The sequence below is a fragment of the Bufo gargarizans genome, chromosome 1, assembly GCF_014858855.1.
Source record: "Bufo gargarizans isolate SCDJY-AF-19 chromosome 1, ASM1485885v1, whole genome shotgun sequence".
NCBI lineage: Eukaryota > Metazoa > Chordata > Amphibia > Anura > Bufonidae > Bufo > Bufo gargarizans.
In genome coordinates, this window is record NC_058080.1 from 331,494,653 (window position 1) to 331,522,069 (window position 27,417).

The window sequence follows — 27,417 nt, forward strand, 5'->3', positions numbered from 1 at the left end:
GAACCAGTCCATTGCAGAGATCCATGTAGAATATAATGCTACTTAAGACAATGGTTGTGTCCTTGGCTGGTTTATGACCTGGCTGAAAGGTGTAACATGCCACTGATGATTACAAAGTCCCTTTTTTACACTTCAGGAGCCTCACCAAGTACACGGATGGAGACATTTAAGAAGGATTTAAACAGTTATAAACTAATATAAACTGAATAATATAACTTGGTGTAGACTAAGTCATATATCCAAGGGTGATGGGCATCTCGCTGCACAATCCCCAATGGTTTCCACCAACGGGATGTGCCGGGGGAACGACCCTATAAATGTATTGAGACTGGGAATACTAGGGCCACAGCCATCGCCAAGCCTGGTCAGGAGGAGGCGACAGATGCCGACTCTTGCCTGGTCTGAGCCCAACTACTTTAGTAGAGGACCCCTACCCTGCTTATCCCCATTTTGTCCTATAAATCACAGGATAAAAAATTCTGTCAAACACTGTATGTAAAACACCCGTGTTAACCCTCAATCTAGATCCGTATGGGCTGTGAAGCTCCTCAGGGAGAAAGGGTTAAAAATTGTCCACAAATGCCCACTCTTAATATAACCCAAGTCCAGACCATATATCCAGCACAGGGAATCCAACCCAACATACAATTAGTATGGAAAAATGATCCCACTGGCCGGCTCCCAAGTCGCTGATGTTGAGGGCTGTATTTGATTCTCCACTTGAAAGTGACATGGTAGCCAAATCTATAAGTGATAAAAAAGAAGAAAATAAGTATCTGTCACAATATTACATCGGGTACTACAGCTTAGTCTATATAAAAACACCTCAATACCCCTTCCCGCGCGGCGACTTAGGAAAGGGAGCCCACCTTGAACTCCCGATTGAGACCCTTTGGTTCAATAGTGTCCAGTTCGAAGATCCATCTGAGTTCTAATCATTTCAGTAGTCGTTCCTGGTCCCCCCCTTTCTGTAGTGGGGGAATACCCTCGATGACCCTAAATCTCAACTGCACAACGTTATGTCTGCACCTATAAAAGTACGTCGGAGGAGGAACATGTGTAGAAGCCCCTAATCTCATACTTCTTTCCTGTATGGGGATGAAAAAAGGTTTCGCCCTTCAGCAAGTTGTTACAATAGCAACAATTGAGGCAGGGATAACAGCCCTTCCTAGCAATGCGTGACTTATCAGGCCTCTGTAAGGAGGAGTGTAATAATTTATCCCCCAAGTTTTTGGATCTCCTGTAGGATATAAGCGGTGGTGTCTGGAATTCCACAATATCTGGAAAAGACCATGTTAAGATCTGCCAATTGCGTCTAAGTGTGTCTGCTATCTGTTTACTCATGACTGAGTGGGTAGAGACAAAAGGTAACCTCCTACTGTCAGACTTTGTGCTGGCCATGGGCAGCAACTGTGCTCATGTCTGTTGTCTGACTTTATCAAGATGTCTCTTGACCAACTTCCTTGGATATTGCCTAGCTACAAATTTGGAGCCCATCATCTGTAGTTTATTGTCCACGACAACTTCGTCTGAAATGATACGTCTTGCCCTAGGCAACTGGCTATATGGAAGGGAAGTCAGCATATTTTTAGGATGGGCACTGACAAAACGCAACATATTGTTTTGGTCTGTTGGTTTTACAAAAAGATCTATTTGTAAACCCATCTCCGTCATTTGCATTAAAACTAATCTGTTGGAGTTTTTTAAGACAATCAGTTGTGTCCCTTACATACGATTTAGCCTCTCTGGCAGAAGTCCTCAACAACTTGTCGATAAAAACTGCCGCAGGGGCAAAAACAGAGTCTATTCCTGCCACAATGGGACGCCCGGGTGGGTTATACAGGTCTTTGTGGATCTTTGGAAGAATATAAACAATGGGTGTAACCGGATGTCTTTGTATGAGGTAAGTGTGGAGCTTTGCATCAATGATATTATTATTATTATTTTCATCACATCAAATTTTGGATCCCCATCAACCTGTTTATAGACTTGTGCATCTTGTAGCTGTTTTTCTATCTCGGCGACATATTTAGTCGTATTCATCGCTATTATTGCTCCTCCCTTGTCGGCCGCTTTGATCGTAAGTTCTTTGCATCAGCTGAACGCAATCACAGACAAAACTGACTGAACTTGCTTGCAAAATGGTGTGAGTTTCACTGAACGCATCCTGAACGCATCCGGAGAAAATCCATCACACTCGTGTGAAATAGGCCTGAGTGTTTTTACAGTGTGTAATACACTTACAGCCAATGCATCACAATACAGAAATATAAGTATTGTGATGCATTGTAAAGGGGATCAGAGCCCCAAAAGTTGATGTCCCAGAGTGGGACAAAAAATAAAGTGAAAAAAACAGTTTCAAGTAAAAAAAAAAAAGCGTTCTTTTCCCAAAATAAGTAGACATATAAGGTATAGCTGCATCACTAAAAGTGCAACACCAAGCGATCAAAAAGGCATATGCTCCCCAAAATAGTACCAATCTAACCGTCACCTCATCCCGCAAAAAATGAGCCCCTAGACAAATACTTTAGTAGAGGACCCCTACCCTGCTTATTCCCATTTTGTCCTCAGAATATGGAGACACTAAAACATGATTTTTATTTGTTTCAAAAATTATATCATTGTGCTAAATGTAAAAAAAATATAAATAAGTAGACATATAAGGTATTGCCACATCCGTAACAACCTGCTCTATAAAAATACCACATGACCTAACCCCTCAGGAGAACACAGTCAAAAAATGTAATAGAAACGGTGTCAAAAAAGCGATGGCTTTCAGAATATGGAGACAAAATGATTAATTATGTTAAAACTGAAACATATAACCCCAAAAAGTTGTTATATTTGGTATTTTCAAATCCATAACAACCTGCTCTATAAAAATATCACATTATCTAGCCTGTCAGATGAACATTGTAAATAACAAAAAATAAAAACGGTGTCAAAACAGCTATTTTTTGTTAACGTGCCTCCCAAAAGGGTAATAGAAAGCAATCAAAAATCGTGCCCTAAAATAGTACCAACAAAACTGCCACCTTATCCCGTAGTTTCCAAAATGGGGTCTTTTTTTGGAGTTTCTACTGTAGGGAGTATCAGGGGGGCTTTAAATGGGACATGGTGTCAAAAAAACAATACAGCAAAATCTGCCTTCCAAAAACCATATGGTGTTCTTTTCTTTCTACGCCTGCCATGTGCCTATACAGCAGTTTATAACCACAAATGGGGTGTTTATGTAAACTACAGAATCAGGGCAATAAATATAGAGTTTTTTTGGCTGTTAAGCCTTGCTTTGTTACTGGAAAAAATTTATAAAAATGGAAAATCTGCCAAAAAAGTGAATTTCTGAAATGTTATCTCTATTTTCCATTAATTTTGGTGGAACACCTAAAGGGTTAACAGGTGTAGTTTCTAAAATGGGGTCACTTTTGGGTGGTTTATATTATGTAAGCCTCACAAAGTGACTTCAGACCTGAACTAATCCTTAAAAAGTGGGTTTTGGAAATTTTCTGAAAAATTTCAAGATTTGCTTCTAATGTTCGAAGCCTTCTAACTTCCCCCAAAAATAAAATGGCATTCAAAAAATTATCCAAACATGAAGTAGACATATTATGAGTGTAAAGTTATAACTATTTTCGGAGTTATTACTATATATTATAAAAGTAGAGAAATTAACATTTGGAAATTTTCAAATTTTTCTAAATTTTTGGAAAATTTGGTATTTTTTTATAAATAAAAATGAAATACTTTTACTTAATTTTATCATTGTCATGAAGTACAATATGTGACGAGAAAATAATCTCAGAATGCCCTGAATAAGTAAAAGCGTTTTAAAGTTATTACCACATAAAGTGACACATGTCAGATTTGCAAAAATCGGCCTGGGATTTAAGGTGCAAAGTGGCACAGTAGTGAAGGGATTAATGGAACCAGTGGAGATGTGAGTGGAGTTTTTAACTGTCTAAATTCTGTTCAGTTCTCAGCAAATTTATGACAAATTCAAAACATTGATAACACAAATGTCCTATTTGTTTGTTTGTTTTTTGTTACTTTAGCCTCCAACATTTTATATGGACTTAAAGAACGTCGCAGAAATAGCATTAATCGCAACTTTGTTGGTGACTATCTGGGCATGGAAGATAAACCTGAGCTCCGACAATTTATGAATAAGCGGGAAAGGATAGACTTTGCTGATTCTATCAACAAATATGACAGACGGTTTAAGGTATGGACACCATTGCCAGGGACAGACTTGGAAAAAAACTAAAGTGGCCCCATATTGTAGGTGAGACCAACACAAGTAGGCGGGGCCAGCAATAAGGTAATGCTGCACAAATTATTGCCATAGCAGAACCAAATACCACAATGCAGCACAAATTACTGCCTCAGCACAAAATACCACGCCAGAAGTTGCCCCTCTGTGGTGGCCAGTGCAAGCTGTCACATTCTGTCCTCCTCCTCCAATTGTCTCTAATTAACCACTTAAGGACCACAGGTTTATACCCCCCTAGTGACCAAGCCCTTTTTTACAAATCGGCACTTTACAACTTTAACGGTTTATTGCTCGGTCACGCAACTTGGCACCCAAATGAATTTTACCTCCTTTTCTTCTCACAAATACAGCTTTCTTTTGGTGGTATTTGATTGCTGCGGAGATTTTTCATTTTTCTGATATTAATCCAAAAAACTGCAATTTTCTCAAAAAAAGTGTATTTTTAACTTTTTCTGGTAAAATTGTTCAAATATAATTACATTTCTATACAAGTTTGTGTCAGAATCTATTGTGCTACATGTCTTTGATTAAAAAAAATCCAATAAGTGTATATTTATTGGTTTGCGCAAAAGTTATAGCATTTACAAACTATGGTACAAAAATGTGAATTTCCGCATTTTGAAGCAGCTCTGACTTTCTGAGCACCTGTCATGTTTCTTGAGGTGCTAGAATGCCAGGATAGTTTAAATACCCCCCAAATGACCCCATTTTAGAAAGAAGACACTTCAAAGTATTCGGGGAGGGGCATGGTGAGTTCATGTATGATTTAATTTTTTTCACAAGTTAGTGGAAAATGACACTTTCTAAAGAAAAAATATAATAATAAAGTTTTGATTTCTACTAACTTATGGCGAAAAAAAATAAAATCTCCCACGGACTCACTATGCCCCTCAGTGAATACCTTGGGGTGTCTACTTTCCGAAATGGGGTCATTTGTGGGGTGTGTTTAATGTTCTGGCATTTTGGGCAGGGCTAAATTGTGAGCAACCCTGTAAAGCCTAAAGGTACTCGTTGGACTTTGGGCCCCTTTACGCACCTAGGCTGCAAAAAAGTGTCACACATGTGGTATCGCCGTACTCAGAATAAGTAGGGAAATGTGTTTTGGGGTGTATTTTTACATATACCCATGCTGGGTGAGAGAAATATCTCTGTAAATTGACAACTGTGTAAAAAATGTTTTAAAAAAGTTGTCATTTACAGAGATATTTCTCACACCCAGTATGGGTATATGTAAAAATACACCCCAAAACACATTGCCCTACTTCTTCTGAATACGGCGATACCACATGTGTAACACTTTTTTGCAGCCTAGGTGCACAAAGGGGCCCAAATTCCAATGAGTACCTTTAGGATTTCACAGGGCATTTTTACGCATGTAAGATTTTATTTTTTGTAACAAGTTAGTGGAATATGAGACTTTGTAAGAAAAAAACAATTTCCACTAACTTGTGCCCCTCAAAAGTGATCTTTATAGCGTCGCAGCGATTTTACGGTGTTTTTGCAGTGGTCAGAAAAAATTATTTCTGTCACTGCGGTGGGGCGGACTGAACGCAAGTGTGGGCACAAGATCAGGCCTGATCGGGCGAACACTGCGTTTTTTGTAGAGCCTAAGGTGACCCTAATGTACTGATATAGATCTGATTGCGATCAGTCTTGATCACTTACAGATACTATATAGTACTAGTGCTGATTAGCGACAGCGATGACGCTAATCAGCGACTTATCAGTGACTGCGGTGCGCTGGGCTGGGCGCTAACTACCTACCAAGTAGCTAAGTAACTGGCGGTGATAAGGGACCCTTACAGGGGGGTGATCAATGACAGGGGGGTGATCAAGGAGTCTATATGGGGTGATCAGGGGTTAATAAGTGACAGGGGGAGGGGTGTAATGTGTGTGTGGTGTTTGGTGCTACTTACAGAGCTGCCTGTGTCCTCTGGTGGTCGATCCAAGCAAAAGGGACCACCAGAGGAGCAGGTAGCAGGTATATCAGACGCTATTTACAAAATAGCGTCTGATATACCTATTTGATTGGTTATTTAAAAAATCTACAGCCTGCCAGCGAATGATCAGCGCTGGCAGGCTGTAGTTCAACTTGTGAACTGCGCAACCCAATAGGCGTCACTGAGACCTGAGAGCACTGCCATCCAGACGCCTATCGGCGTTACTGTGATGGCAATTGGTTAAGGAATGGAAGAGGATTTTGAAGAGCTGTGCTGTGCCAACTATGCTCCCCAATATACTGCAGAAAAAATAATGCCCCCAGTAGTAATAATGCCCCCTATAGTGCCACCAGAAATAATAATACCTTCTATAATGTCTCACTAATAATAATACCCCCTGTAGTGCTTCCAGCAACAATAATGCCCCCAATTGTGCCCCAGTAATAACAATACCCCAATAGTGCCATCAATAAAAATAATGCCTCCAAAAACGCTGCCAGTAATAATAATAATCTCCCTAGTACTAGTAATGCCGCTATAGTGTCCCCTGTATTAATAATGGCCCCTATAGTGCCTCCAGCAAAATTAAAGGGAACCTGTTATTGCCTTTATGCTGCCCATACTAACGACAGAATAAAGTGGAAACAAGTGAGGTGATTTCAGCAGTCTGTCAATTATAAGTAAAAAGTAAGTGAACCAACATCACAAGCATTGAAGATTAGGCCTGGAAAAGGGTCACATCCACCTGAGAAGAGTTATGGTTAATCATGAATTCTTTCTCTCCCTGCCCACCTGCTGATGACTGACAGTCTTCTACCTAGTTTTCTCCCTTTCTCTTTTGGAGAGAATTGACAATCATCAGCAGATGGGCTGGAATGCAGGAGATTATGAATAACTCTGACTCTTCTCAGGTAGATTTGACTCTTTTTAAGACCTGGGCTGCAATGATTATGATGCTGGTTCTCAGCAACCACTTACTTTTAGCTCATGTGTGAAACATCGCTGAAATAGTACGGTCAGCATAACGCTAATGACAGGTTGCCTTTAATGTCCCCTATAGTGCTTCCAGCAATAATAATACCCCCCGAAAATGCCCCCCAGTATTAATACCTTGGCAACTCATAATGTACTAGTGTGTCATGGCTGCCAGTGCTTTGATGACCAAGTAAGGCTACTTTCACAGTAGCGTTTTTGCTGGATCCAGCAGAGCTCTGCAAAAACGCTTCCGTTACTGATAATACTACCATCTGCATCCAATCTGAACGGATCCGGTTGTATTATCTCTAACATAGCCAAGACCGATCCGTCATGAATTCCATTGAAAGTAAATGGGGGACGGATCCATTTTCTATTGTGTCAGATTGTGTCAGAGAAAACGGATCCGCCCCCATTTACTTGCATTGTGGGTCATGACAGATCCGTATTTCTCTGCATCCCAGGACGGAAAGAAAACGGCAGCATGCTGCGGTTTGCTCTCCAGTATTAGAACGGAACGGAATGCATTTTGGAGCATTCGGATCTGGGGACAAAACAGAAGCATTTTTCTCCTGTATTGAGACCCTATGACGGATCTCAATCCCAGAAAATAGAAATGCTCAATCCCAGGAAAAAAAAAAAAAGATAAATAAAATTGTACAGAAGAGAAATAAAAATAAGAAAAAAATAGCGTTTCAAACCACAATTGCTCCTGGAGCGCAGCAACAGAGCAACAGATGCGGACAGCACACGGAATGCTGCCCGCATCTTTTGCAGCCCCATTGAAGTGAATGGGTCAGCATCCGAGCCACCAAAACGGCAGCTCGGATGCGGACCAAAACAACGGCCGTGTGCATGAGGCCTTAGTCCAAAATGTTGTATAAAAGATCACTCAGCTCCTAAATCCTCAGTGGAAATGTCAGTATTCATAGGCACACAGACAGCATCCTCTGATGCAATCGATCACGAGTTGTCCCTGACGAGGCAAAGAGCGAAACCCGGGTCGGGCAGGTGGAGGAACTAGATGCATTTTAATTGGTTTTATATGAATTTACCTGTTTTAACATTGTAAGTATAATAAAAAAGAGCGTGATTACTAGAACATTTGCGGTACTTCACTATGTCGAGTTGTCTTGCATAATATCTAGGAGGCAAAAGCTTTGACTGGAACTGAAGTCCGGATTTCAATCTAGTGATCGATTGCATCGGAGGATGCTGTCTGTGTGCCTTTGAATACTGGCATTTCCACTGAGGATTTAGGAGCTGCGCAGTCTTTTATGCAACATAAAAATATAAAACACCACTGTTACGACCAGACTTCGGGAACACTGGTCAGACCAGGATGGTTTGGATTCTCTGCAGCAACAAAGGCATGGTAGCCACTAACCGCTAGGGTGTTATTTAGCATTCTCACAGGAGACAGGACAGAACGCAGCAAGAAACTGAACCACTACCTACAGGATTAGCAAATATGTCAGACAACAGGTAATGCTCAGGTAACTGCGGTTAGAAAGACATAGTGGTGAGGTGGCATTGCAGAGAAGACTGGAGTAAAGGCAGCAGATAATGATGATTGTCAGAGGTAGAAGCTGAAGCATGTTCAGAGACAAGCCTGAGGTCGGAATGGGATATCAGGTAGTAGTGCAGTACAAAGGATCAGACATATGCCTCATGCACACAACAGTGTTTTTTCACTGTCAGTGATTTGGCTTCAGTGGTCCGTGTCAGATTTTGCTTCAGTTGTGTTTCCTTGTGTCTTCCTTTTCTTTTGTCTGACAGGGTAAAAAAAGGAAGGTTAATAAAAAGTGTAAATTTATTGCACCAAGGTCTTGTAGAAAAAAACGGACACAGGCGCGGACACGGATGGCATACCAGTTGTGCATCCGTTTTTTTTTACGGATCCATTGACTTGAATGGGTCCATCCTCCGTTTTCCACTGACAAGAATAGTACAGGTTATATTTTTTTGACGGACTGGAATCATGGATCACGGACGGGGAGAAAAAAAAGAGGACTATCAGTTTTTTTTCACAGCTCCATAGAAATTAATGGGACCTCCGCTAAACTGTGAAAAATGACGGAACAGACGCCGATGCACACAACAGTCGTGTGCATGAGGCCATACTCAGGATCAGACAGATATTTGTGGCAGGCAAACAGAATCATCAAACAGGCTGGATCAAACATAACAGATCAGAACTAGAGATGAGCAAAATTTTCCCCAAAAATTGCTTTGTTCTGAATTAATTTGTTATGAAGGTTGTTAAATCCGCTATATCATGGCCTGCAGTAAGAGTGTATTGTATCTTGGTGTACATCATTGTGCATTGCAGCAATATGCATAGCTTGTACTTTCTGGTAGTCAAACCGTTATTGTGCATCAGTATGACAGGCAGGTGACGGGCATCACTCTTAGGCGTCTTTCACACGGGCGTTGCGGGTAAAAATGCGGGTGTGTTGCGGGAAAATGCGCAATTTTTCTGCGTGAGTGAAAAGCGTTTTAATGCATTTTGCACGCGCGTGAGAAAAATCGTCATGTTTGGTACCCAGACCCGAACCCTAACTTCTTCAAAGAAGTTCAGGTTTGGGATTGGTGTTGTGTAGATTTTATTATTTTCCCTTATAACATGGTTATAAGGGAAAATAATAGCATTCTTAATGCAGAATGCTTAGTAAAATGTCCATTGAGGGGTTAAAAATAAAAAACAAATTTAACTCACCCCATCCACTTGATCGCGTAGCGCAGGCATCCTCAAACTGCGGCCCTCCAGCTGTTGCAAAACTACAACTCAGCATGCCCGAACAGCCTACAGGTATCAGCCTACAGCAGGGCATTGTGGGAGTTGTAGTTTTACAACAGCTGGAGGGCCGCAGTTTCAGGATGCCTGGCGTAGCGGATCACCTCTTCTTTCTACTTTCTTCAGGATCTGGCTAAAGGACCTTTGATTATGTCACTGCATTTGGGTGATCTCTTGTTCCTAGGCTTCTTACTTTGTAACACGAAGCTGCTATTTTAGGAAAAAAAATGATTTATTACCAGGAAGCGCCAAGAAATTAGGATTACATTTTTCCTAAACTTCCGATAAAATTCCACTTCAGATGCTTACATTCACTCAACACAAATTTTCGCCTAGTGACCCCAGACACTGGAATTTTCCTGACTTCCTAGGATAGTTGTGGACACATTAGCAGTATAGGAAAAGATTAGCAGAGAGATTGTGCTGTCTTTCATCAACTGACAGCCTAAGGCCTCATGCACACGACCATTGTGTATTTTGCGGTCTGCAAATGGCAGATCCGCAAAAAAAGTATGGCGCCCATGTGCGTTCTGAAATTTGCTGAACGGCACGGACAGCCATTGATATAACTGCCTATTCTTGTCCGTAAAACGGGTTATATTTTTTTTGCGGGCCACGAAACGGAACAATGGAGCATCTTTTGCAGCCCCTTGAAGTGAAGGGGTCCGCATCCAAGCCGCAAAAACTGCGGCTCGGATGCAGACCAAAACAATGGTCGTGTGCATGAGGCCTAAGAGTGTTCACCTGCATGGGTTTAAGATCAGCAGACACAGGAGGTGGAGCCACCCAGGGCTTGAGTGCTCTAGCAGAAGCCTTCTTCTCTCTGAGAGATTTACAGGATCTTTCAGACAGGCGGATGTTGATTCTAGTAGCCAGAGTCACTAAGGCATACAAAACAGATGGAATCTCTCTTCCTGTAAGCTCATCCTAGATTTTGCCATTAAGGTATTCTCAGAAGGTAACAATGAGAGCATCTTCATTCCAGGACAGTTCAGAGGATAAGGTACGGAATACAATGGCATATTGTCCAATAGAGCGTGCACCTTGATGGATGCGCAGAAGAACTGAGGAAGCAAATGAGAAAAGATCAGGTTCTTCAAACACATTGCGAAATGAGTTCAGAAATAAAGCAATATTGTTAGTGATTGGACCGGCTCTCTCCCAGATAGGATTTGCCCATGCCAAGGCCTCTCCGTTTAGATGAGAAATAATAAATGTCACTTTAGCACATTCAGCAGAAAACTGGTAAGGTAAAAGTTCAAAATGGATCGTGCACAGGTTCAGAAATGCTCTGCATAACTTGGGACCTCCACTATAGCAAGGATGCGAAGACAAATGCGGGCCAGCTTCAGAAGCAGTAGTAGTCAGAGGAGGAGTAGCATTTGAGACAATATAAGTCTGTGGATGTTGTACAGCTGCAAACAAGGAATCCAGATGAGCAGTCACATGCAAGAGATAAGTTGTTACTTGCTTCTGAATGGTACGTCGTTATTACAGTTCACATAGGACTTTAGCAATGTCATGTTTTGAGTTGGTGAAATCCATGAGTGGTGGGACCCACTGATCAAACCAGACTCAGAGATAGTGTAGATTCTCTGCGTAAACCAAGGGATGGTAGTCACTAACCCCTAGCGTAGTTCAGCACTCTCACAGGAGACATGAAAGAACATAGCAAGAGTTGATGTCAGATGAGTCTAATAGCACAGTGGTGAGAAAAGACTGGCGTAAAGGCAGCAGATAATAATGATGATGATGATGATGATGATAATGATTGTCAGAGGCAGAAGCTGAAGTGTGGTCAGAGACAAGCCAGAGGTCAGAAGACAATATCAGGTAGTAGCATGGTACAGAGGATCAGACAGGCTCAGGGTCAGACTGGTCCAGTAGTTAATACAGGCGGCAGGCAAACAGAATGGTCAATGAGGCTGGGTCACCTTCTCTTTTACTGCTCAGTTGCCTGAGCATTTAGTTACTAAGAGAGGAAGTTGATATTTAAACACTCGTCCCTGGAAGCATAAATGACAGGAAGCAGCAGGCACATGGCCTTATGAGACACCAGCATGAGCTGGATCAAGGAGGCAGCATGGCCGGAGGACACGTCTGGTAGAAGTGCGCCTGCCCCATCTGGCAGAGACAGCAGTGGCCAGAGAGGTAGGAGATGCTGGAGATATGATGGATAACACAGCAGGAGGTATGACAGAAGGCCCAGGCCTAACAGCCCCTTTCCCATAATAAACACGTCAAGTTACAAAAGAAAGAAAAAAAAAAAAAAACATATTTGGTATCACCACATCCATAACGATGGGATCTATGAAAATATCACATAATACACCCCGTCAAGTGAACGTTATAAACCAAATTAATCAAAACTGTGCCAAAAAAAAGCCATTGTCCCCTTACATCACAAAAAGTGTAATGCCAAGTAATCAAAAATTTGTAATACAAATCAAACCATCCAGAATGAGCCCCTTCATAGGACAGTGACCTGAAAAATAAAACAAATATAGCTTTCAGACAATGTAGACACAAAAATCTCAAACATTTTTTCACAATGGAAGTTCTAACTGGTCTAAAATTACCTGGGAAGACCTTGAGCATTTTAATATGATGCCATCGTTGCAACAAGTCTGTTCATTAAATTTTTTCATTCCTAATACATCAAAATCACAATGAGTAGAATAATTTTGAGGTGGAAGTGTTTAGGCATAATAACAACTCACCCACAAAAAGTGGCAGATCATGTAAAATTACAGAGCCAGGTCGCTGAGCGCAGAGGTACATAATGCACAGTTCCAAACATCACCGCCTTTAGCATCAGTATAAGAACTGTGCTTGGGGAGCTTAATGGCTTAATAGCTTTAGGCTAGTTTCACATTTGCAGCACAGCTCTCTGACAGGCTGTTCTGGTGGAGAACAGCCAGCCAGAGTTCCCCAGATCCAGCATTGCAGGACATTACCCTAATGCCCCCTGGCCTCTATAATAAGTGTCAGCAGAGATCCTATCCGGCAAATATGGAAAAAACTTCAGCATGCAACATTTTTTGTCCAGCCGGTCAAGATGAGCGAATCGAAGCAGACGAAGTGGAATTCGATCCGAATTTCAGGAAATATTCGATTTGCACCGAAGCCAAATTTCCTTGTGGTCATGGTAATAGTTGTCATTTCCAAAAATGGCTGCTGCACATATGAGGGCATGGAGCAAGGAATTCTGGGAAGGCGGGATCACCCATAATGCCATGCATGCAGCCAATCAGCAGCCAGCCAGCCCTGTGATGTCACAGCCCTATAAATAGCCTTAGCCATCTTGGATTCTGCCAATTTCCAGTGTACTTAGTTCAGGGAGAAACGTGAGCAGGCGCTAGAGACAGTGCTAGAAAAAACTTGATTGTGCTAAAAAAAAAAAAAAGATTTACAAGTGCAAGGAAAGATTATTCAAGGTGTAAGGAAAGGATAGGGAGGAACCATTCCACAACATTTATGTTGAACAGGGTTAAGTAGGGGAGGTTACAGCCTGGGAAATAGGAACAATCCTATTATACCTTGCTGCACTGACTGGGCACCCAAATTGCCATTATATATCTCTGTAATTCCAGCAAACCATTCTTGTTATTGGGGATTTACAGCCATTAACAGGGTTTATTACAAGGAAATATTTATATGTCTTATTTGCCCTTGTGCGGTGCAGTTATATGTTCTAAAGCATTTTTGGGATTGTATTAGTGGGAAAAAAGGGCTTAATAGCAGTTGTGTGGTGAAGCGCTAAAATTGCAGCACTTTTTGTCGTGTATTAGTGGCAAAATAAAAATATATTTGCCGTTCAGCGGTGCAGTTATATGTTCTAAAGCCCTTTTTGCCATGTATTAGTGGCAAACGTAAAATATATTTGCCATTCAGCAGTGCAGTTATATGTTCTAAAGCCCTTTTTTCCATATATTAGTGGAAAAAAAAAATATTTGCCGTTCAGCGGTGCAGTTATATGTTCTAAAGCCTTTTGAGGTGTGTATTAGTAAAAAAAAGAAAATATATAATTGCCATTCAGCGGTGCAGTTATATGATCTAAAGCCTTTTGTGGCGTGTATTAATGGCAAAAGATAAATGTATTTGCCAATCAGCGGTGCAGTTAAATGTTCTAAAGCCCTTTTTGCCACATATTAGTGGCAAAAGTAAAATATATTTGAAATTCAGCAGTTCGGTTATATGTTCTAAAGCATTTTGTGGCGTGTATTTGTGAAAAAAGAAAATATATATTTGCTGTTCAGCGGTGCAGTTATATGTTCTAAAGCCTTTTGTGGCGTGTATTAGTGGCAAAAGTAAAATATATTTGCCAATCAGCGGTGCAGTTAAATGTTCTAAAGCCCTTTTTGCCGTGTATTAGTGGCAAAAGTAAAATATATTTGCCGTTCAGCGGTCCAATGATATGTTCTAAAGCCCTTTTTGCTGTGTATTAGTGGAAAAAGAAAAAATATATTTGCCGTTCAGTTGTGCAGTTATATGTTCTAAATCCTTTTGTGGCATGCATTAGTAAAAAAAGAAAAAGTATATTTGCCATTCAGCGGTGCAGTTATATGTTCTAAAGTTCTTTTTGTTGTGTATTAGTGGCAAAAGAAAAATATATTCGCTGTTCAGCTGTGCAGTTATATGTTCTAAAGCCCCACATTCTCACGCCATTGGTCCTGCGACAATGTCCGCCTCTGCCTCCTTATCCTTAACCGTGTCCTAAGCCTCCAATGCAGGGACAAATCACAATGCCCCTCCAGCATACCACACGTGCAGGGCATGGCGGTGGCTGACTGTTCTGCACCTTGTTTGCCTAAGCGAACGGAGTCACACAGGGGAGGAACTGCTTCATGTCCTCCATCAAGAAAATTGAATCCTGTCTTTCTCCGCGACAACTGAAAATCGGAACCATGGTGACCAACAACAGGAAGAACATGGTGTCGGCGCTGCGTCAAGGAGGGATGAGCCATGCACACTCCATGGCGCACATTTTTAATCTGGTTGTCAAGTGGTTCCTGAACTCTTCCACCCATCTGGCCAGGAAACTTTGCGTGCACTTCAGCCACTCGTACACCGCAAAGCACACTCTCCTTGAGCTGCAGCGGCAGAACAGCATCCCCCCAAAATAGGCTGATATGCGACATTTCCACCCATTGGAATTCCACCCCCCAAATGTTGGACCGACTGTATGAACAGAGAATGGCCATAAACGATTTCTTGATGATCCAAGCGGACAGGAATACTCCCCCGTGTAACTTCGATGTCAGCCAGTGGCAGATCAATGGCCTGGTGTCAGGACACCTGCCGTTTGCTCAGGCCCTTTGAAGAGACCACATTACTTTTCAGTCACCAGGACTATGGGATGAACAATGTCATTCCACTGATTCATGTGCTGGTAAATATGGCTGGTCAGGGGACTGGAGATTTGGCGCCTAGATCTCATGGCCCCATGAGCACTGTGGGGGCTTAACTGGAGGAGGAGGACATTGGAGCACAAGAAATGTGTAGCGAAATGGGTGGTTTTTCTATGCAGGTGACAGGAGAGGAGGAGCAGGAGCAGGCAGAGAAACTACAGGGCGATGAGAAAGACGAGGCAGAGGACCCAGACACACTGTGGCAGTATGCAGTGGAGATGGAGGCAGGGAGTCACTTGCACAAATGGCCTGATGCATGCTCACTTGCTTGAGCACTGACAGCTGAATTGTCACCATTAGGCAGAGGGATGACGTCTGGCTCTCAACCTTGTTGGACCCTCGCTACTGGTCCAGAATGGGGGCCTTTTTACACCTGCTAAGAGGGAGGACAAACTGAACTACTATAGAGACATCCGATTTAGTCATTTGGCCGCTGCCTATGTGCGCCATTGTCCATCCTTTTGCATGTCTAACCAGGGGGGGACCCTCTGGGCTCACGTTCCACTGCCATGGCTGCTGGGGTGGCAGGAGTAGTACCAGCTCCATGCGCAGCAGCCTGAGTCTAGAGTTGCTGATGAGCAGCCTTCTTCACCCGCCTAGTGAAGAAACTACTCACTAGCAGCTAGACATAGAGCAGAACCTGAACCAGCAGGTGGTGGCATACTTGGAGTGCACCCTGCCATTATTGAAGATCCGCTGGACTACTGGGCAGCCAAACTGGATTTGTGGCCGCAACTGGCCAAGTTTGCCCTGAAAAAGCTGTCCCGGCCAGTAGTGTGGCATCAGTGCAAGTGTTTAGTGCAGCGGGGGTCATAGTTACCCCAAGAACTCACCTGTCCACCCAAAATGTGGAGAGGCTGACCTTTGTCAAGACGAATCAGTCGTGGATCAGCCAGGATTTCCACCCACCAATACCTGATGCATCAGACTAGATCATCCATGGCGCCAAACCAACACTTTGACGAAAAAAACTCCACACTGTCATTGTGCCACTCTGTTGCCTCCTCATGCTGATGCCACCTCTACACTCTGTCATTGTGTCACTCTGTGGTCTCCTGAGGCTGCTGCCACCTCCACACTACATCACCTTGCCACTCTGTGGTCTCCTGATGCTATTGCCACCTCCGCACTATGTCACCTTGCCACTCTATGGTCTCCTGATTCTGCTGCCACATCCACACTGTCGTTGTGCCACTTTGTCGTCTCCTCATGCTGCTGCCACCTCTACACTCTGTCATTGTGCCATTCTGTGGTCTCCTGATGCTGCTGCCACCTCCACACTACGTCACCCTGCCACTCTGTGGTCTCCTGATGCTGCTGCCACCTCCACACTATGTCACCTTGCCACTCTGTGGTCTCCTGATACTGCTGCCACCTCAACACTTTGTCACCTTGCCACTCTATGGTCTCCTGATGCTGCTGCCACCACCACACTGTCATTGTGCCACTCTGTGGCCTCCTCCTGATGCTGCTGCCACCTCCAGACTCTGTCATTGGGCCACTCTGTGGTCTCTTTATGCTGCTTCTACCTTACCACTATGTCATAAGGCCACTCTGTGGACTTCTTATGCTGTTCCTACCTTCCCCACTTCCTGACTGGGCCACTATTTTGCCTTACAGCCTGGCTGTATCATTTATTTGACCCTTCTTCTGCTCTGTCAGAAGGAAGAAAAAATTAGACGGATAACGGATCCTGTCTGTGTAGCAGCTGTAAGGCCTGTATGGTCCCATCAGAATTGGCTTGTGATTTGGTAGCCAAAAGCAGGAGTACAAAACACAGAAAATCTCTCTTTTAAGATACTTTTTTGGGCATTAGCTATACTGATGGATTACTGACCAAATTCTGACAGTGGAAGTGAAGGCGGATGCTCCATCTGTTCTGACAGATCAAAGGAAGGGAAAAAATTTCATTGACGTCAACACAAACTTACTGCTGACACCCTCTCTACTCTGTCGGAGGGCTCTACTTGTTTAAGCGTTTAATAGAACAGGTTCTGTAGACATCTATATGAAATAAGCTGATGAGGGTGTAAAAGGAGTGCGCTTCTTCTTGACGCTAACATTGACCTGTAAGGCTTCAATGTTCACACAAATAAGTGAAGTGTGCAGTGATTCTAAGAGCGACGCCTTTCATCTGCATGTCATACTGACCCACAGTACTATTTCAATACCACAGCAGACTCCCTATCCATGTTACTGCAAGGCACAGTCTTCTACGCCACTTTAAAGGCTCTCTGCAGCCAGGAAATGGCCTTTTTTAATGCGATTCGCCGCAAATAGATTCGGACCAAAACAAATCTTTTCAGAAAATTGGGCAAACCGGCCGAATCGAATTTTTGAAAAATTTGCTCATTTCTACCTGCGTGCGGCAGTCCTGAGGTGGTTAAATAGGCAGCTGGGCTCACAAACCAGGTCTCTGTGTTGGGATATGGGAGCCTTGTGTATGGATGAAGGTTTGCTACCTGTTTGGCATAAAAACAGGTTGGTGCTACAATCAGCAAGGATACTTTGAGGCAGAATTGCTGCATGGTGTGAAATACCACCAACACCGTAAGGTGACTTTTTGTTTGAATATGACTATTTGTTTTGTCACTTGCCTAAAGTGTGAATAAAACACTGCACTGCTTGATCCAAAGAACTTGTTGTTGCCTTTATACTGCATCCGCTAATCCTGTCTACCAGAGCGTGTCCCCACAATGGGCAAAAATTCCCACATACATGCTCCAAAAGTTTGTACAGTCGTGGCCAAAAGTTTAGAAAATTGGAAAAGTTGCTGCTTAAGTTTTTATCATAGCAATTTGCATATACTCCAGAATGTTATGAAGAGTGATCAGATGAATTGCATAGTCCTTCTTTGCCATGAAAATTAACTTAATCCCCCAAAAACCTTTCCACTGCATTTCATTGCTGTCATTAAAGGACCTGCTGAGATCATTTCAGTAATCGTCTTGTTAACTCAGGTGAGAATGTTGATGAGCACGAGGCTGGAGATCATTATGTCAGGCTGATTGGGTTAAAATGGCAGACTTGACCTGTTAAAAGGAGGATGATGCTTGAAATTACTTTTCTTCCATTGTTAACCATGGTGACCTGCAAAGAAATGCATGCAGCCATCATTGCGTTGCATAAAAATGGCTTCACAGGCAAGAATATTGTGGCTACTAAGATTGCAACTCAATCAACAATATATAGGATCATCAAGAACTTCAAGGAAAGAGATTCAATTCTTGTTAAGAAGGCTTTAGGGCGTCCATGAAAGTCCAGCAAGCGCCAGGATCGTCTCCTAAAGAGGATTCAGCTGTGGGATCGGAGTGCCACCAGTGCAGAGCTTGCTCAGGAATGGCAGCAGGCAGGTGTGAGCGACTTTTGGAAGATGGCCTGGTGTCAAGAAGGGCAGCAAAGAAGCCACTTCTCTCCCAAAAAGACATCAGGGACAGATTGATCTTCTGCAGAAAATATGGTGAATGGACTGCTGAGGACTGGGGCAAAGTCATATTCTCCAATGAAGCCTCTTTCCGATTGTTTGGGGCATCAGGAAAAAGGCTTGTCCGGAGAAGAAAAGGTGAACGCTACCATCAGTCCTGTGTCATGCCAACAGTAAAGCATCCTGAGATCATTCATGTGTGGGGTTGCTTCTCATCCAAGGGAGTGGGCTCACTCACAATTTTGCCCAAAAACACAGCCATGAACAAAGAATGGTACCAAAACACCCTCCAACAGCAACTTCTTCCAACAATCCAACAACAGTTTGGTGAAGAACAATGCATTTTCCAGCATGATGGAGCACCGTGCCATAAGGCAAAAGTGATAACTAAGTGGCTCGGGGACCAAAATGTTGACATTTTGGGTCCATGGCCTGGAAACTCCCCAGATCTTAATCCCATTGAGAACTTGTGGTCAATCCTCAAGAGGCGGGTGGACAAACAAAAACCCAATAATTCTGACAAACTCCAAGAAGTGATTATGAAAGAATGGGTTGCTATCAGTCAGAAATTGGCCCAGAAGTTGATTGAGAGTATGTCCGGTCGAATTGCAGAGGTCCTGAAAAAGAAGGGCCAGCACTTCAAATACTGACTCTTTGCATAAATGTCATGTAATTGTCGATAAAAGCCTTTGAAACGTATGAAGTGCGGGTAATTATATTTCACTACATCACAGAAACTACTGAAACAAAGATCTAAAAGTAGTTTAGCAGCAAACTTTGTGAAAACTAATATTTGTGTCATTCTTAAAACTTTTGGCCACGACTGTACATACCTGCTTTAGTGGCAAAGAGGGGACAGTAATTTCTTTTGATTTAAAACAGTATGGCATGGGATTTGGTAGGTGTAATGTGTAGGTCACAAGAAACTTTTATCCATATAGTGTATATTCCATATGCAATGTTGGTTTACCTTAAAGGGATTCTGTCACCTCCCCTAAGCCAAAAAACGATTTTAAAGCAGCCATGCAGCACAGCTTACCTGGATTAAGCTGTGCTCTTTTATCTTGAAATCCGTCCAGCAGTTACTGCAAAAAACGACTTTGATTGATATGTAAATGTGTCCTGAAGGTGCCCAGAGGGGCGTTTTTTTCTTCTTAGAGAGCCCAGTACCGCCCCTCTTACAGTGCCCAGCCCGCCTTCCTTGCACTGTCTAACCGCCCCCAGCCTGCCACAGCCTCTCCTCCCTGTGGAGGAGAGGCTGTGGCAGGCTGGGGGCGGCGGTTAGACAGTACAAGGAAGGCGGGCTGGGCACTGTAAGAGGGGCGGTACTGGGCTCTCTAAGAAGAAAAAAACGCCCCTCTGGGCACCTTCAGGACACATTTACATATCAATCAAAGTCGTTTTTTGCAGTAACTGCTGGACGGATTTCAAGATAAAAGAGCACAGCTTAATCCAGGTAAGCTGTGCTGCATGGCTGCTTTAAAATCGTTTTTTGGCTTAGGGGAGGTGACAGAATCCCTTTAATTGTGTAAAAATCAATGGACCTAAAATATACATATAATGATACACAGTGGCCCAATATAGAGAGACCATGTCTCTGGTTAATATACAATCTTCTCTTTACTACCAGTCAATCAAGAGAGATCTAATCACCACTCCCAAATACATCTACTTGATTGGGCGTGAGAAAGTCAAGAAGGGACCAGAAAAAGGCCAGATAAAGGAGGTGCTGAAGAAGAAACTTGAAATTCCTTCTGTTAAGAGTATTTCTCTAAGGTATGCAAGAGGTTTCTTACTTATATTCAGGTAAATTGGCCACACCTCTTAATAAATATGATACCTTTGGAATTGTTTGTTTTTATGACTTCCAAGAGGAACTGCACAATTGCAGCATGACTTAGACCCCGTTTCTCACCTTTCTTTTTTTTATAGACTGAGAAATAAATGTTGAAAATGTTTGTATAAGTTTGGCATTGTATAGGCACACAGTGTAAATTTTTTGTGTCAAAACTAGAGGTTGAAGCAACACCTGTGCATCAATGGGCAGACACTATACAGACAATGGCGTATGAGAAGAATCAATACTAACACCTAGCAGCACTAACACCACAAATAGTGTAAAAGTAAAAAAATATAATACTTTATTAATCCATGTTAATGTCAGACATATAAAAATTAGTAAATTGTGGCAATCGCTTACAAAAAGTAACAGCCTACAGTGGTAACAATGTTGTAATAATGCTGACACTTCAAAATGCCATACAGTAGTTCTAGAGGATTAATAGTTTTACTTGGAACAAGTAAGACAAAACAACACAATTACATAATATCATATTGGCAATGTGCAAAGAAACCCACATATACAGTATAATAAACAAAGGCATAAGAATATATTGCAGCATAAAAAAAGTGAAAACAGACTACTGAGCAGCTCCACCTCAACGTACGTGTTGCCTATAGCTTCCACATATGGTGGTATGTTTAGCCTATAACTTCCAGATATGTCAAAGATTTGTCATCTTATTCCGTTAAAGAAACTCCCTGATGCTAAAAAAAATTGGCCAATTTGTTCATAAAAAATATCCTCAAATTACATGGGATACATTGTCTCAGATAGAGGAGTGCATTTTGTAAGATTGGGGATAAAATGGTGATTCTATTCTGCATTCCATCCCGAGACAATTGGACAAACTGAAAGGGTCAACTAGGTTTTGACGCAGTTCTTGAGGTGTTTTGAGTCTAAATGTCAAAACTGTTGGAAAAGGTTTATGTCTTTTTGTCTCTGGGACCTAGTTTAGATGATCAGACCCACGATCATATCGGGAAGGGGGGGGGGGGGGGAGTGAAACCTACCAAAATTAAAATGACATTGAAAAAACTTAAATTATAATTAAAATAATGTTTAACATTTTAATTTAATCTAAAGTCTGCAAAATGCATGTCAACATTTTTCATAAATGTAATTCTTCTATTAGAATTTTCTTTTATTAACCCCATAGATTCCAAGGGCGATTAGGCACTAGGGCATCTAGGGGGTTAACAGGGCAGTAGAGTTGATGGTTATAATCATAACATCCGATATTTGCCCCAACCAAGGGATGATTACTTGTCCAAGTAATTAATTAAGCCTATGGCAACCATCATATATATATATATAACCTACACAGAAAAATGCCAGACCGCTTATACTGATTATATCCTTTATTACAAAACTCTCAATATGTTTGCATGATTAAATACAGACATGAGTAAAAACAAAGTGCAGGAGATAAAAACAACATCACTGGAGGAGATATACAGCAAATGCTAGTCCATTATTATTCAACATGATTCTCATTCATTAAAGTGCATGCGCAAAAAAGTAGATAACATAATGGATATAATGAACATTGGACAATTACCAATGCTGTGTCTCCTCCAGGATGGCGCCAACCCCAACGCGCGTTTTGGCGTACCTTCGTCTGGGGGTGGTACTCTATTAGACATATGGAGTCACTGTCTGTTCAGTCAATAATTAAATAACAGCATTACTTGTCATTTAAATCAATTTAAATGTTAGGACAATGTTAAAAGGAAAGTTCAAATGGGCTTTCTTTTTCATTTGGCAGGAAAAATGCCTGAAATCTCAATCTATCGTTTTCAGCTTCTACTTGGTGTTTTCATTTGATTTATGATTTTGACATGAAAAAACACTATAGGAAGATGATTATTAATTGACAAAGTGTAAATTTTAAATAGGCTAATCATTTTTGGCATTCAAAGAAAAACATGGGTTATAAATTAAACATTAAATCAGGATTTTCATTTGATTATGACATTGACATTATTATCCCACTATTTAAAGTGGAAATTGAAACAGAAAAAACAAATTTTAAATTTATTTTTGGCACATATGACCCATGCTGGAGTTGGAAAAGTAAATTCTAATGGAGGAATGACATTTTCTTTTTCATTTTGGCATGTATTTTGCAGATTTTAGATGAGATTAAAATGTTTAAAACATTATTTTAATCATAATTTTAGGTTTTTCAATGTCATTTTAATTTTGGAAGGTTTCGCCTCCCATAAAATCAGGCCATGATTTACATTTGAAATGAGGGTCAGAGAATACACTTTGAAGAAACTGGCCTTAGGAAAGCAGAGCTGCCTGTTGACAGCTAGCAAAATAAAATATCTTCCACACAGAAAAAAGAAAGTGAACTAACTAAAATCAGGAACATTTTAACCATATTAATCTGTTATCTATATAATCATTGTTATTTAAAGTGGGGCTTTATTACATAAAACAAGTTATTCAGTATATGGTATGTGTATGGTATATTGTGATATAGTCTTATTTTCCATAAAACATGCCCAGTTCTGTATTTATACCAAAAACAAAATAAAAAACTAAGTTTTTTTATGTTCATTTCTTGTTTTGTTTATAACCAGCACACGCCAGGATGACTTTTTAATTTTACATGAGGCAGATCATGACACCCTTCTAGAATCCATGTTCAAAACAGAACTTATTAGTCTATTGTGCAAAAGATATGAAGAGATCACCAAGCGTAAACTAGCGCTGAACTTCACAGACACGTAAGACAACAGATTATCATTGTTGTAACTTAATACATGTAAAATATGGAATGAATGGTCATGAATTCAAACTTGTCTTTTGAGCATCTGCTTTCACATTGTCAGTATTTGGTTAGTAATTGATCAGTATGTGTAAGGCAAATACAGGAGTGGGTCCAAAACAGAGATGATTTTGAAGGAAATATTTGCATGTTAGACCCACTCCTCCTTTTGGCTTACACATCATGATGAACACCTGATGCAAAATACTGAATGTGTGATCAAGGCCTAATTCATGCTCCAAACACAGGATCCATTGTGTGTTTCATTTTTCACTTCTTCAGATGGATCAGAAGAATGGTAAAATAAACTGTAATGTCAACAAGGTACACACAGGTACCCAATTTGAGAAGCAAGGCCTAATAGAATTGCTTAGTTATTAAAATAGACAGCGTATTCACCCCAATGAGCATCAAGGCTCAATAGAATTGCTTATCTACTGAAACAAGGTAGACACTCCAGTAACAGTAGAACTAAACAGCTTATTTGCCCCAATTTGAGAATTAAGGTGTAATATAATTGCTTATCTATTAAACAAGGTGGACACTGTTTACTTAGCTCTGTGCCCTTTGGATCCCTTTATCTTCAAATTACAGTCCCTGCGCTGTCCCTACGATCTCTCTACTCTCCCTGTCAAATATTCCACAATTAAAAGTCTTTTGCAAAACTGTCCCTAGCACTTGTCACATCTCTCCCTATACTCAACTCACAGTGAAATGGTGGAGACTGCACAGGATGAGGCTTTTAAAGGGCTGTGACATCACAGGGACTGGCTTATTGGCTGTCTGCATGGCACTATGGGTGATCTCGCGTTCCCGGGTATATTACTTTCACTTTGTAACACGTGTAACCATCATTTTATGAAAAAAAAACTACTCTTTACCACAAAGGGCAAGCGCAAGGGAAGTACGGTCCAGAGAACTTAGGAGACAGTGACACCCAGACATACGTTTCACCCAGCTTCTTCTTGTGGACAAGAAGACATGCTTGCAAAGGGTGTTATAAGGGTTTGGTTTTTGGCTTTACTGTAGCATTTTCTTCATTATTTATTGTGTATTCCCTTAGTTCATACATAAAAAGAAAAATGTAGCAGCACTACAAAAAATAGAATATTGTTCCTTACTGTGGTGGTGCCCGCTGTGTCAGAAGCCAGTCTAGTGCTTCCCCAAATCCAGATGCAATTGTAACAGAAAACTGCAGCACTCTCCAGCCTTGGTCTTTTCAAACTTTATTCACCAATTCAATGTGACGTTTCGATCTATATGATCTTTCTCAAGCAATTTAACAATGTGAACTAAAAACCAGATACATATACAATACTAAGCCGGTCACATGACCCAATCAATTATGCTAATAAACAATTTACAAAGACTGTGAGTACCGCCCCTTTCCGTGTTCATCCTATAAAAGGGTTAACTTAACATGTCATTCTCAATCATCCTATACTGTGCATACATGAAAGTATATATATGACTCTATCAACTTACTGCAATGCATAATGTGGACCTGGGGATATCGCCAGTGAGGTGGACCAAACTCCAACAGCATGTGCGGCCGATCACCTCACTTCCCTCAGTGCTCCTCCATATCGAATGCGCCTGCGTGTTTCCTCCATGACGTCAGCTACAGCACGCTCGACTGGTGCCATGGAGACCGGACGCCTCCCATCCACGTCACCACTAGCACAAAGCGCGCATGCGCGCCCAACTCCCGTAGTGACAGGATCCGGCGTCAGGCCTCCTGTCACCATGTAACGCCCTTACAGCCGGTGCCATGGTAACCTTGTATATGATTCTCTTCTAAACGAAGCCTATGATAAAGGCTTCTGTATTTTTATATATACTCAGCCCATTGTCAGGGGCAAATCGGTCCGTGATCATTGCTATCTGGGGTTGAAACTTTAAATAAGGAGAACGCAAATAACTAAATGAACTAGGTGTCCACTACTCATCCATATCTTAGGATTAGAGTACCCAGTCATTGAATTGAGTTTAGCCTCATGATAAATTGTTTGGGGCTCATACACTCATATTCACAGGGCGGCACTATCCAGTCCAGATCACAAGAGGTTAATACCACTTCTGTCCTAAAATGGACCAGCGCTCTCCCCCATCAAACAATTGTGATGATCAAAATGGTGGCACGTCTCCCCCTGTTATGGGGTCGACGTGTACAACATTGGACCACCCCATTCAATTCTAGGGGGGCGTACCCTCCAACCAGGAGGGACGTCCTTCCTTGATGTCAAACCACTCAAACCACTCAAACCTGTCCTGTCAGGTATTAAGTATCTCCATCTCCGGGTATACCTCTATAAACCCAACGTTCCCAGGTCATCTTAAACAATTCAACCCCCTCCACTGTGAAAACATAGACCATATGGCTGCTCAATGAAGGCTGTGTATCTCAAATGCCCATAAGTGGAGCAAGCGATGGAAACCATATATTACAATCTAATGTTTCATAAACAGACCCAAGATTTGTCCCCCATGGGATGAATACACAAATAAGCCCAAAGCATTATTTTACAAAATTGGCTACCATTCAATTGTCTATGTTAAGTCTCCTCAGTCCGCATCCCCAGGTCTCACTTGCATACGCAGTCATCTATAAAAAAGGAGACAGAGAGAGTGTGTGAATGTGAGAAAAATTTATAAAAAATTACAAAATTCTTATGAATAATCTCAGCCTATCAGGTTGGGTACAATCTCAATTTTAAAACAAATCCAATACTTAGAATATAGTATTAGTTAAACAAGTGAGGAGAGGACTGAACTCCGTATAGTCAGTAGAGTGAGCCAATCTTAAACTCCCTGCTGAGGCCTTTGGGTTTGAGTGTTTGTAACTCGTAGATCCACCTCAACTACATCCTTTTTAATAATTTTTCCCTATCACCCCCTCTTCTTTGGGGTGGAACTCCATCTATGACTCGGAAGCGTAGTTGCGAGATGTTGTGTTTAAATTTTAGGAAGTGTTCTGGAACGGCTAACTCAGTCTTGGAACTATCAGCGTCCCTTACACCCAGAAGTAATTTGCGTATATCATACCGGTTTTGGTTTACTCTCTTTCTAAATTCTTGGGTTGTTTGGGGAGAAACACCGGTATGATATACGCAAATTACTTCTGGGTGTAAGGGACGCCGATAGTTCCAAGACTGAGTTACCCGTTCCATAACACTTCCTAAAATTTAAACACAACATCTCACAACTACCTGACAGGACAGATTTGAGTGGTTTGACATCAAGGAAGGACGTCCCTCCTGGTTGGAGGGTACGCCCCCCTAGAATTGAATGGGGTGGTCGAATGTTGTATACGTCGACCCCATAACAGGGGGAGACGTGCCACCATTGTGATCATCACAATTGTTTGATGGGGGAGGGCGCTGGTCCACTTTATGCATCACAGTAAGTGGATAGAGTCATATATATATATTTTCATGTATGCACAGTATAGGATGATTGAGAATGACATGTTAAGTTAACCCAATTATAGGATGAACACGGAAAGGGGCGGTACTCACAGTCTTTGTAAATTGTTTATTAGCATAATTGATTGGGTCATGTGACCGGCTTAGTAGGGTATATGTATCCGGTTTTTAGTTCACATTGTTAAATTGCTTGAGAAAGGTCATATAAATCGAAACGTCGCATTGAATTGGTGAATAAAGTTTGAAAAGACCAAGGCTGGAGAGTGCTGCAGTTTTCTGTTACAATTGCATTTAGTTCATACATACTGACCATAATCATACTGACCATCATGTCATAATAGTGATTCATTTATATTTGAAGGGTGGTTTGGATGTATTAATAATTTGGGTGTTGACTTGTTTTCAACAAAAGACTCAGCACGGTGAGTCAGTTGTTAGCACTGGTGCTTTGCAGCGCTGGAGTCCTAGATTCATATCTGACCAAAGACAACATCTGCATGGAGTTTACACGTTCTCCTCGTGTTTGTGTGGGTTTCCCCTGGGTACTATGGTTTCT

At 41.6% G+C, this 27,417-nt stretch overlaps 1 protein-coding gene across 3 annotated transcripts in view; it reads left to right on the forward strand.

Annotated features, from left to right (window-relative positions):
• LOC122946477 (unconventional myosin-If-like) overlaps positions 1-27,417 on the forward strand; it is a 1,093,167-nt gene that overhangs the window by 933,239 nt on the left and 132,511 nt on the right. For all 3 annotated transcript variants that reach the window (XM_044306152.1, XM_044306170.1, XM_044306161.1), the window contains 3 exons: positions 4,053-4,222; positions 20,448-20,593; positions 23,249-23,395. In XM_044306152.1, the coding sequence (XP_044162087.1) occupies positions 4,053-4,222; positions 20,448-20,593; positions 23,249-23,395 (463 nt within the window). The remainder of the gene's footprint in view (positions 1-4,052; positions 4,223-20,447; positions 20,594-23,248; positions 23,396-27,417) is intronic.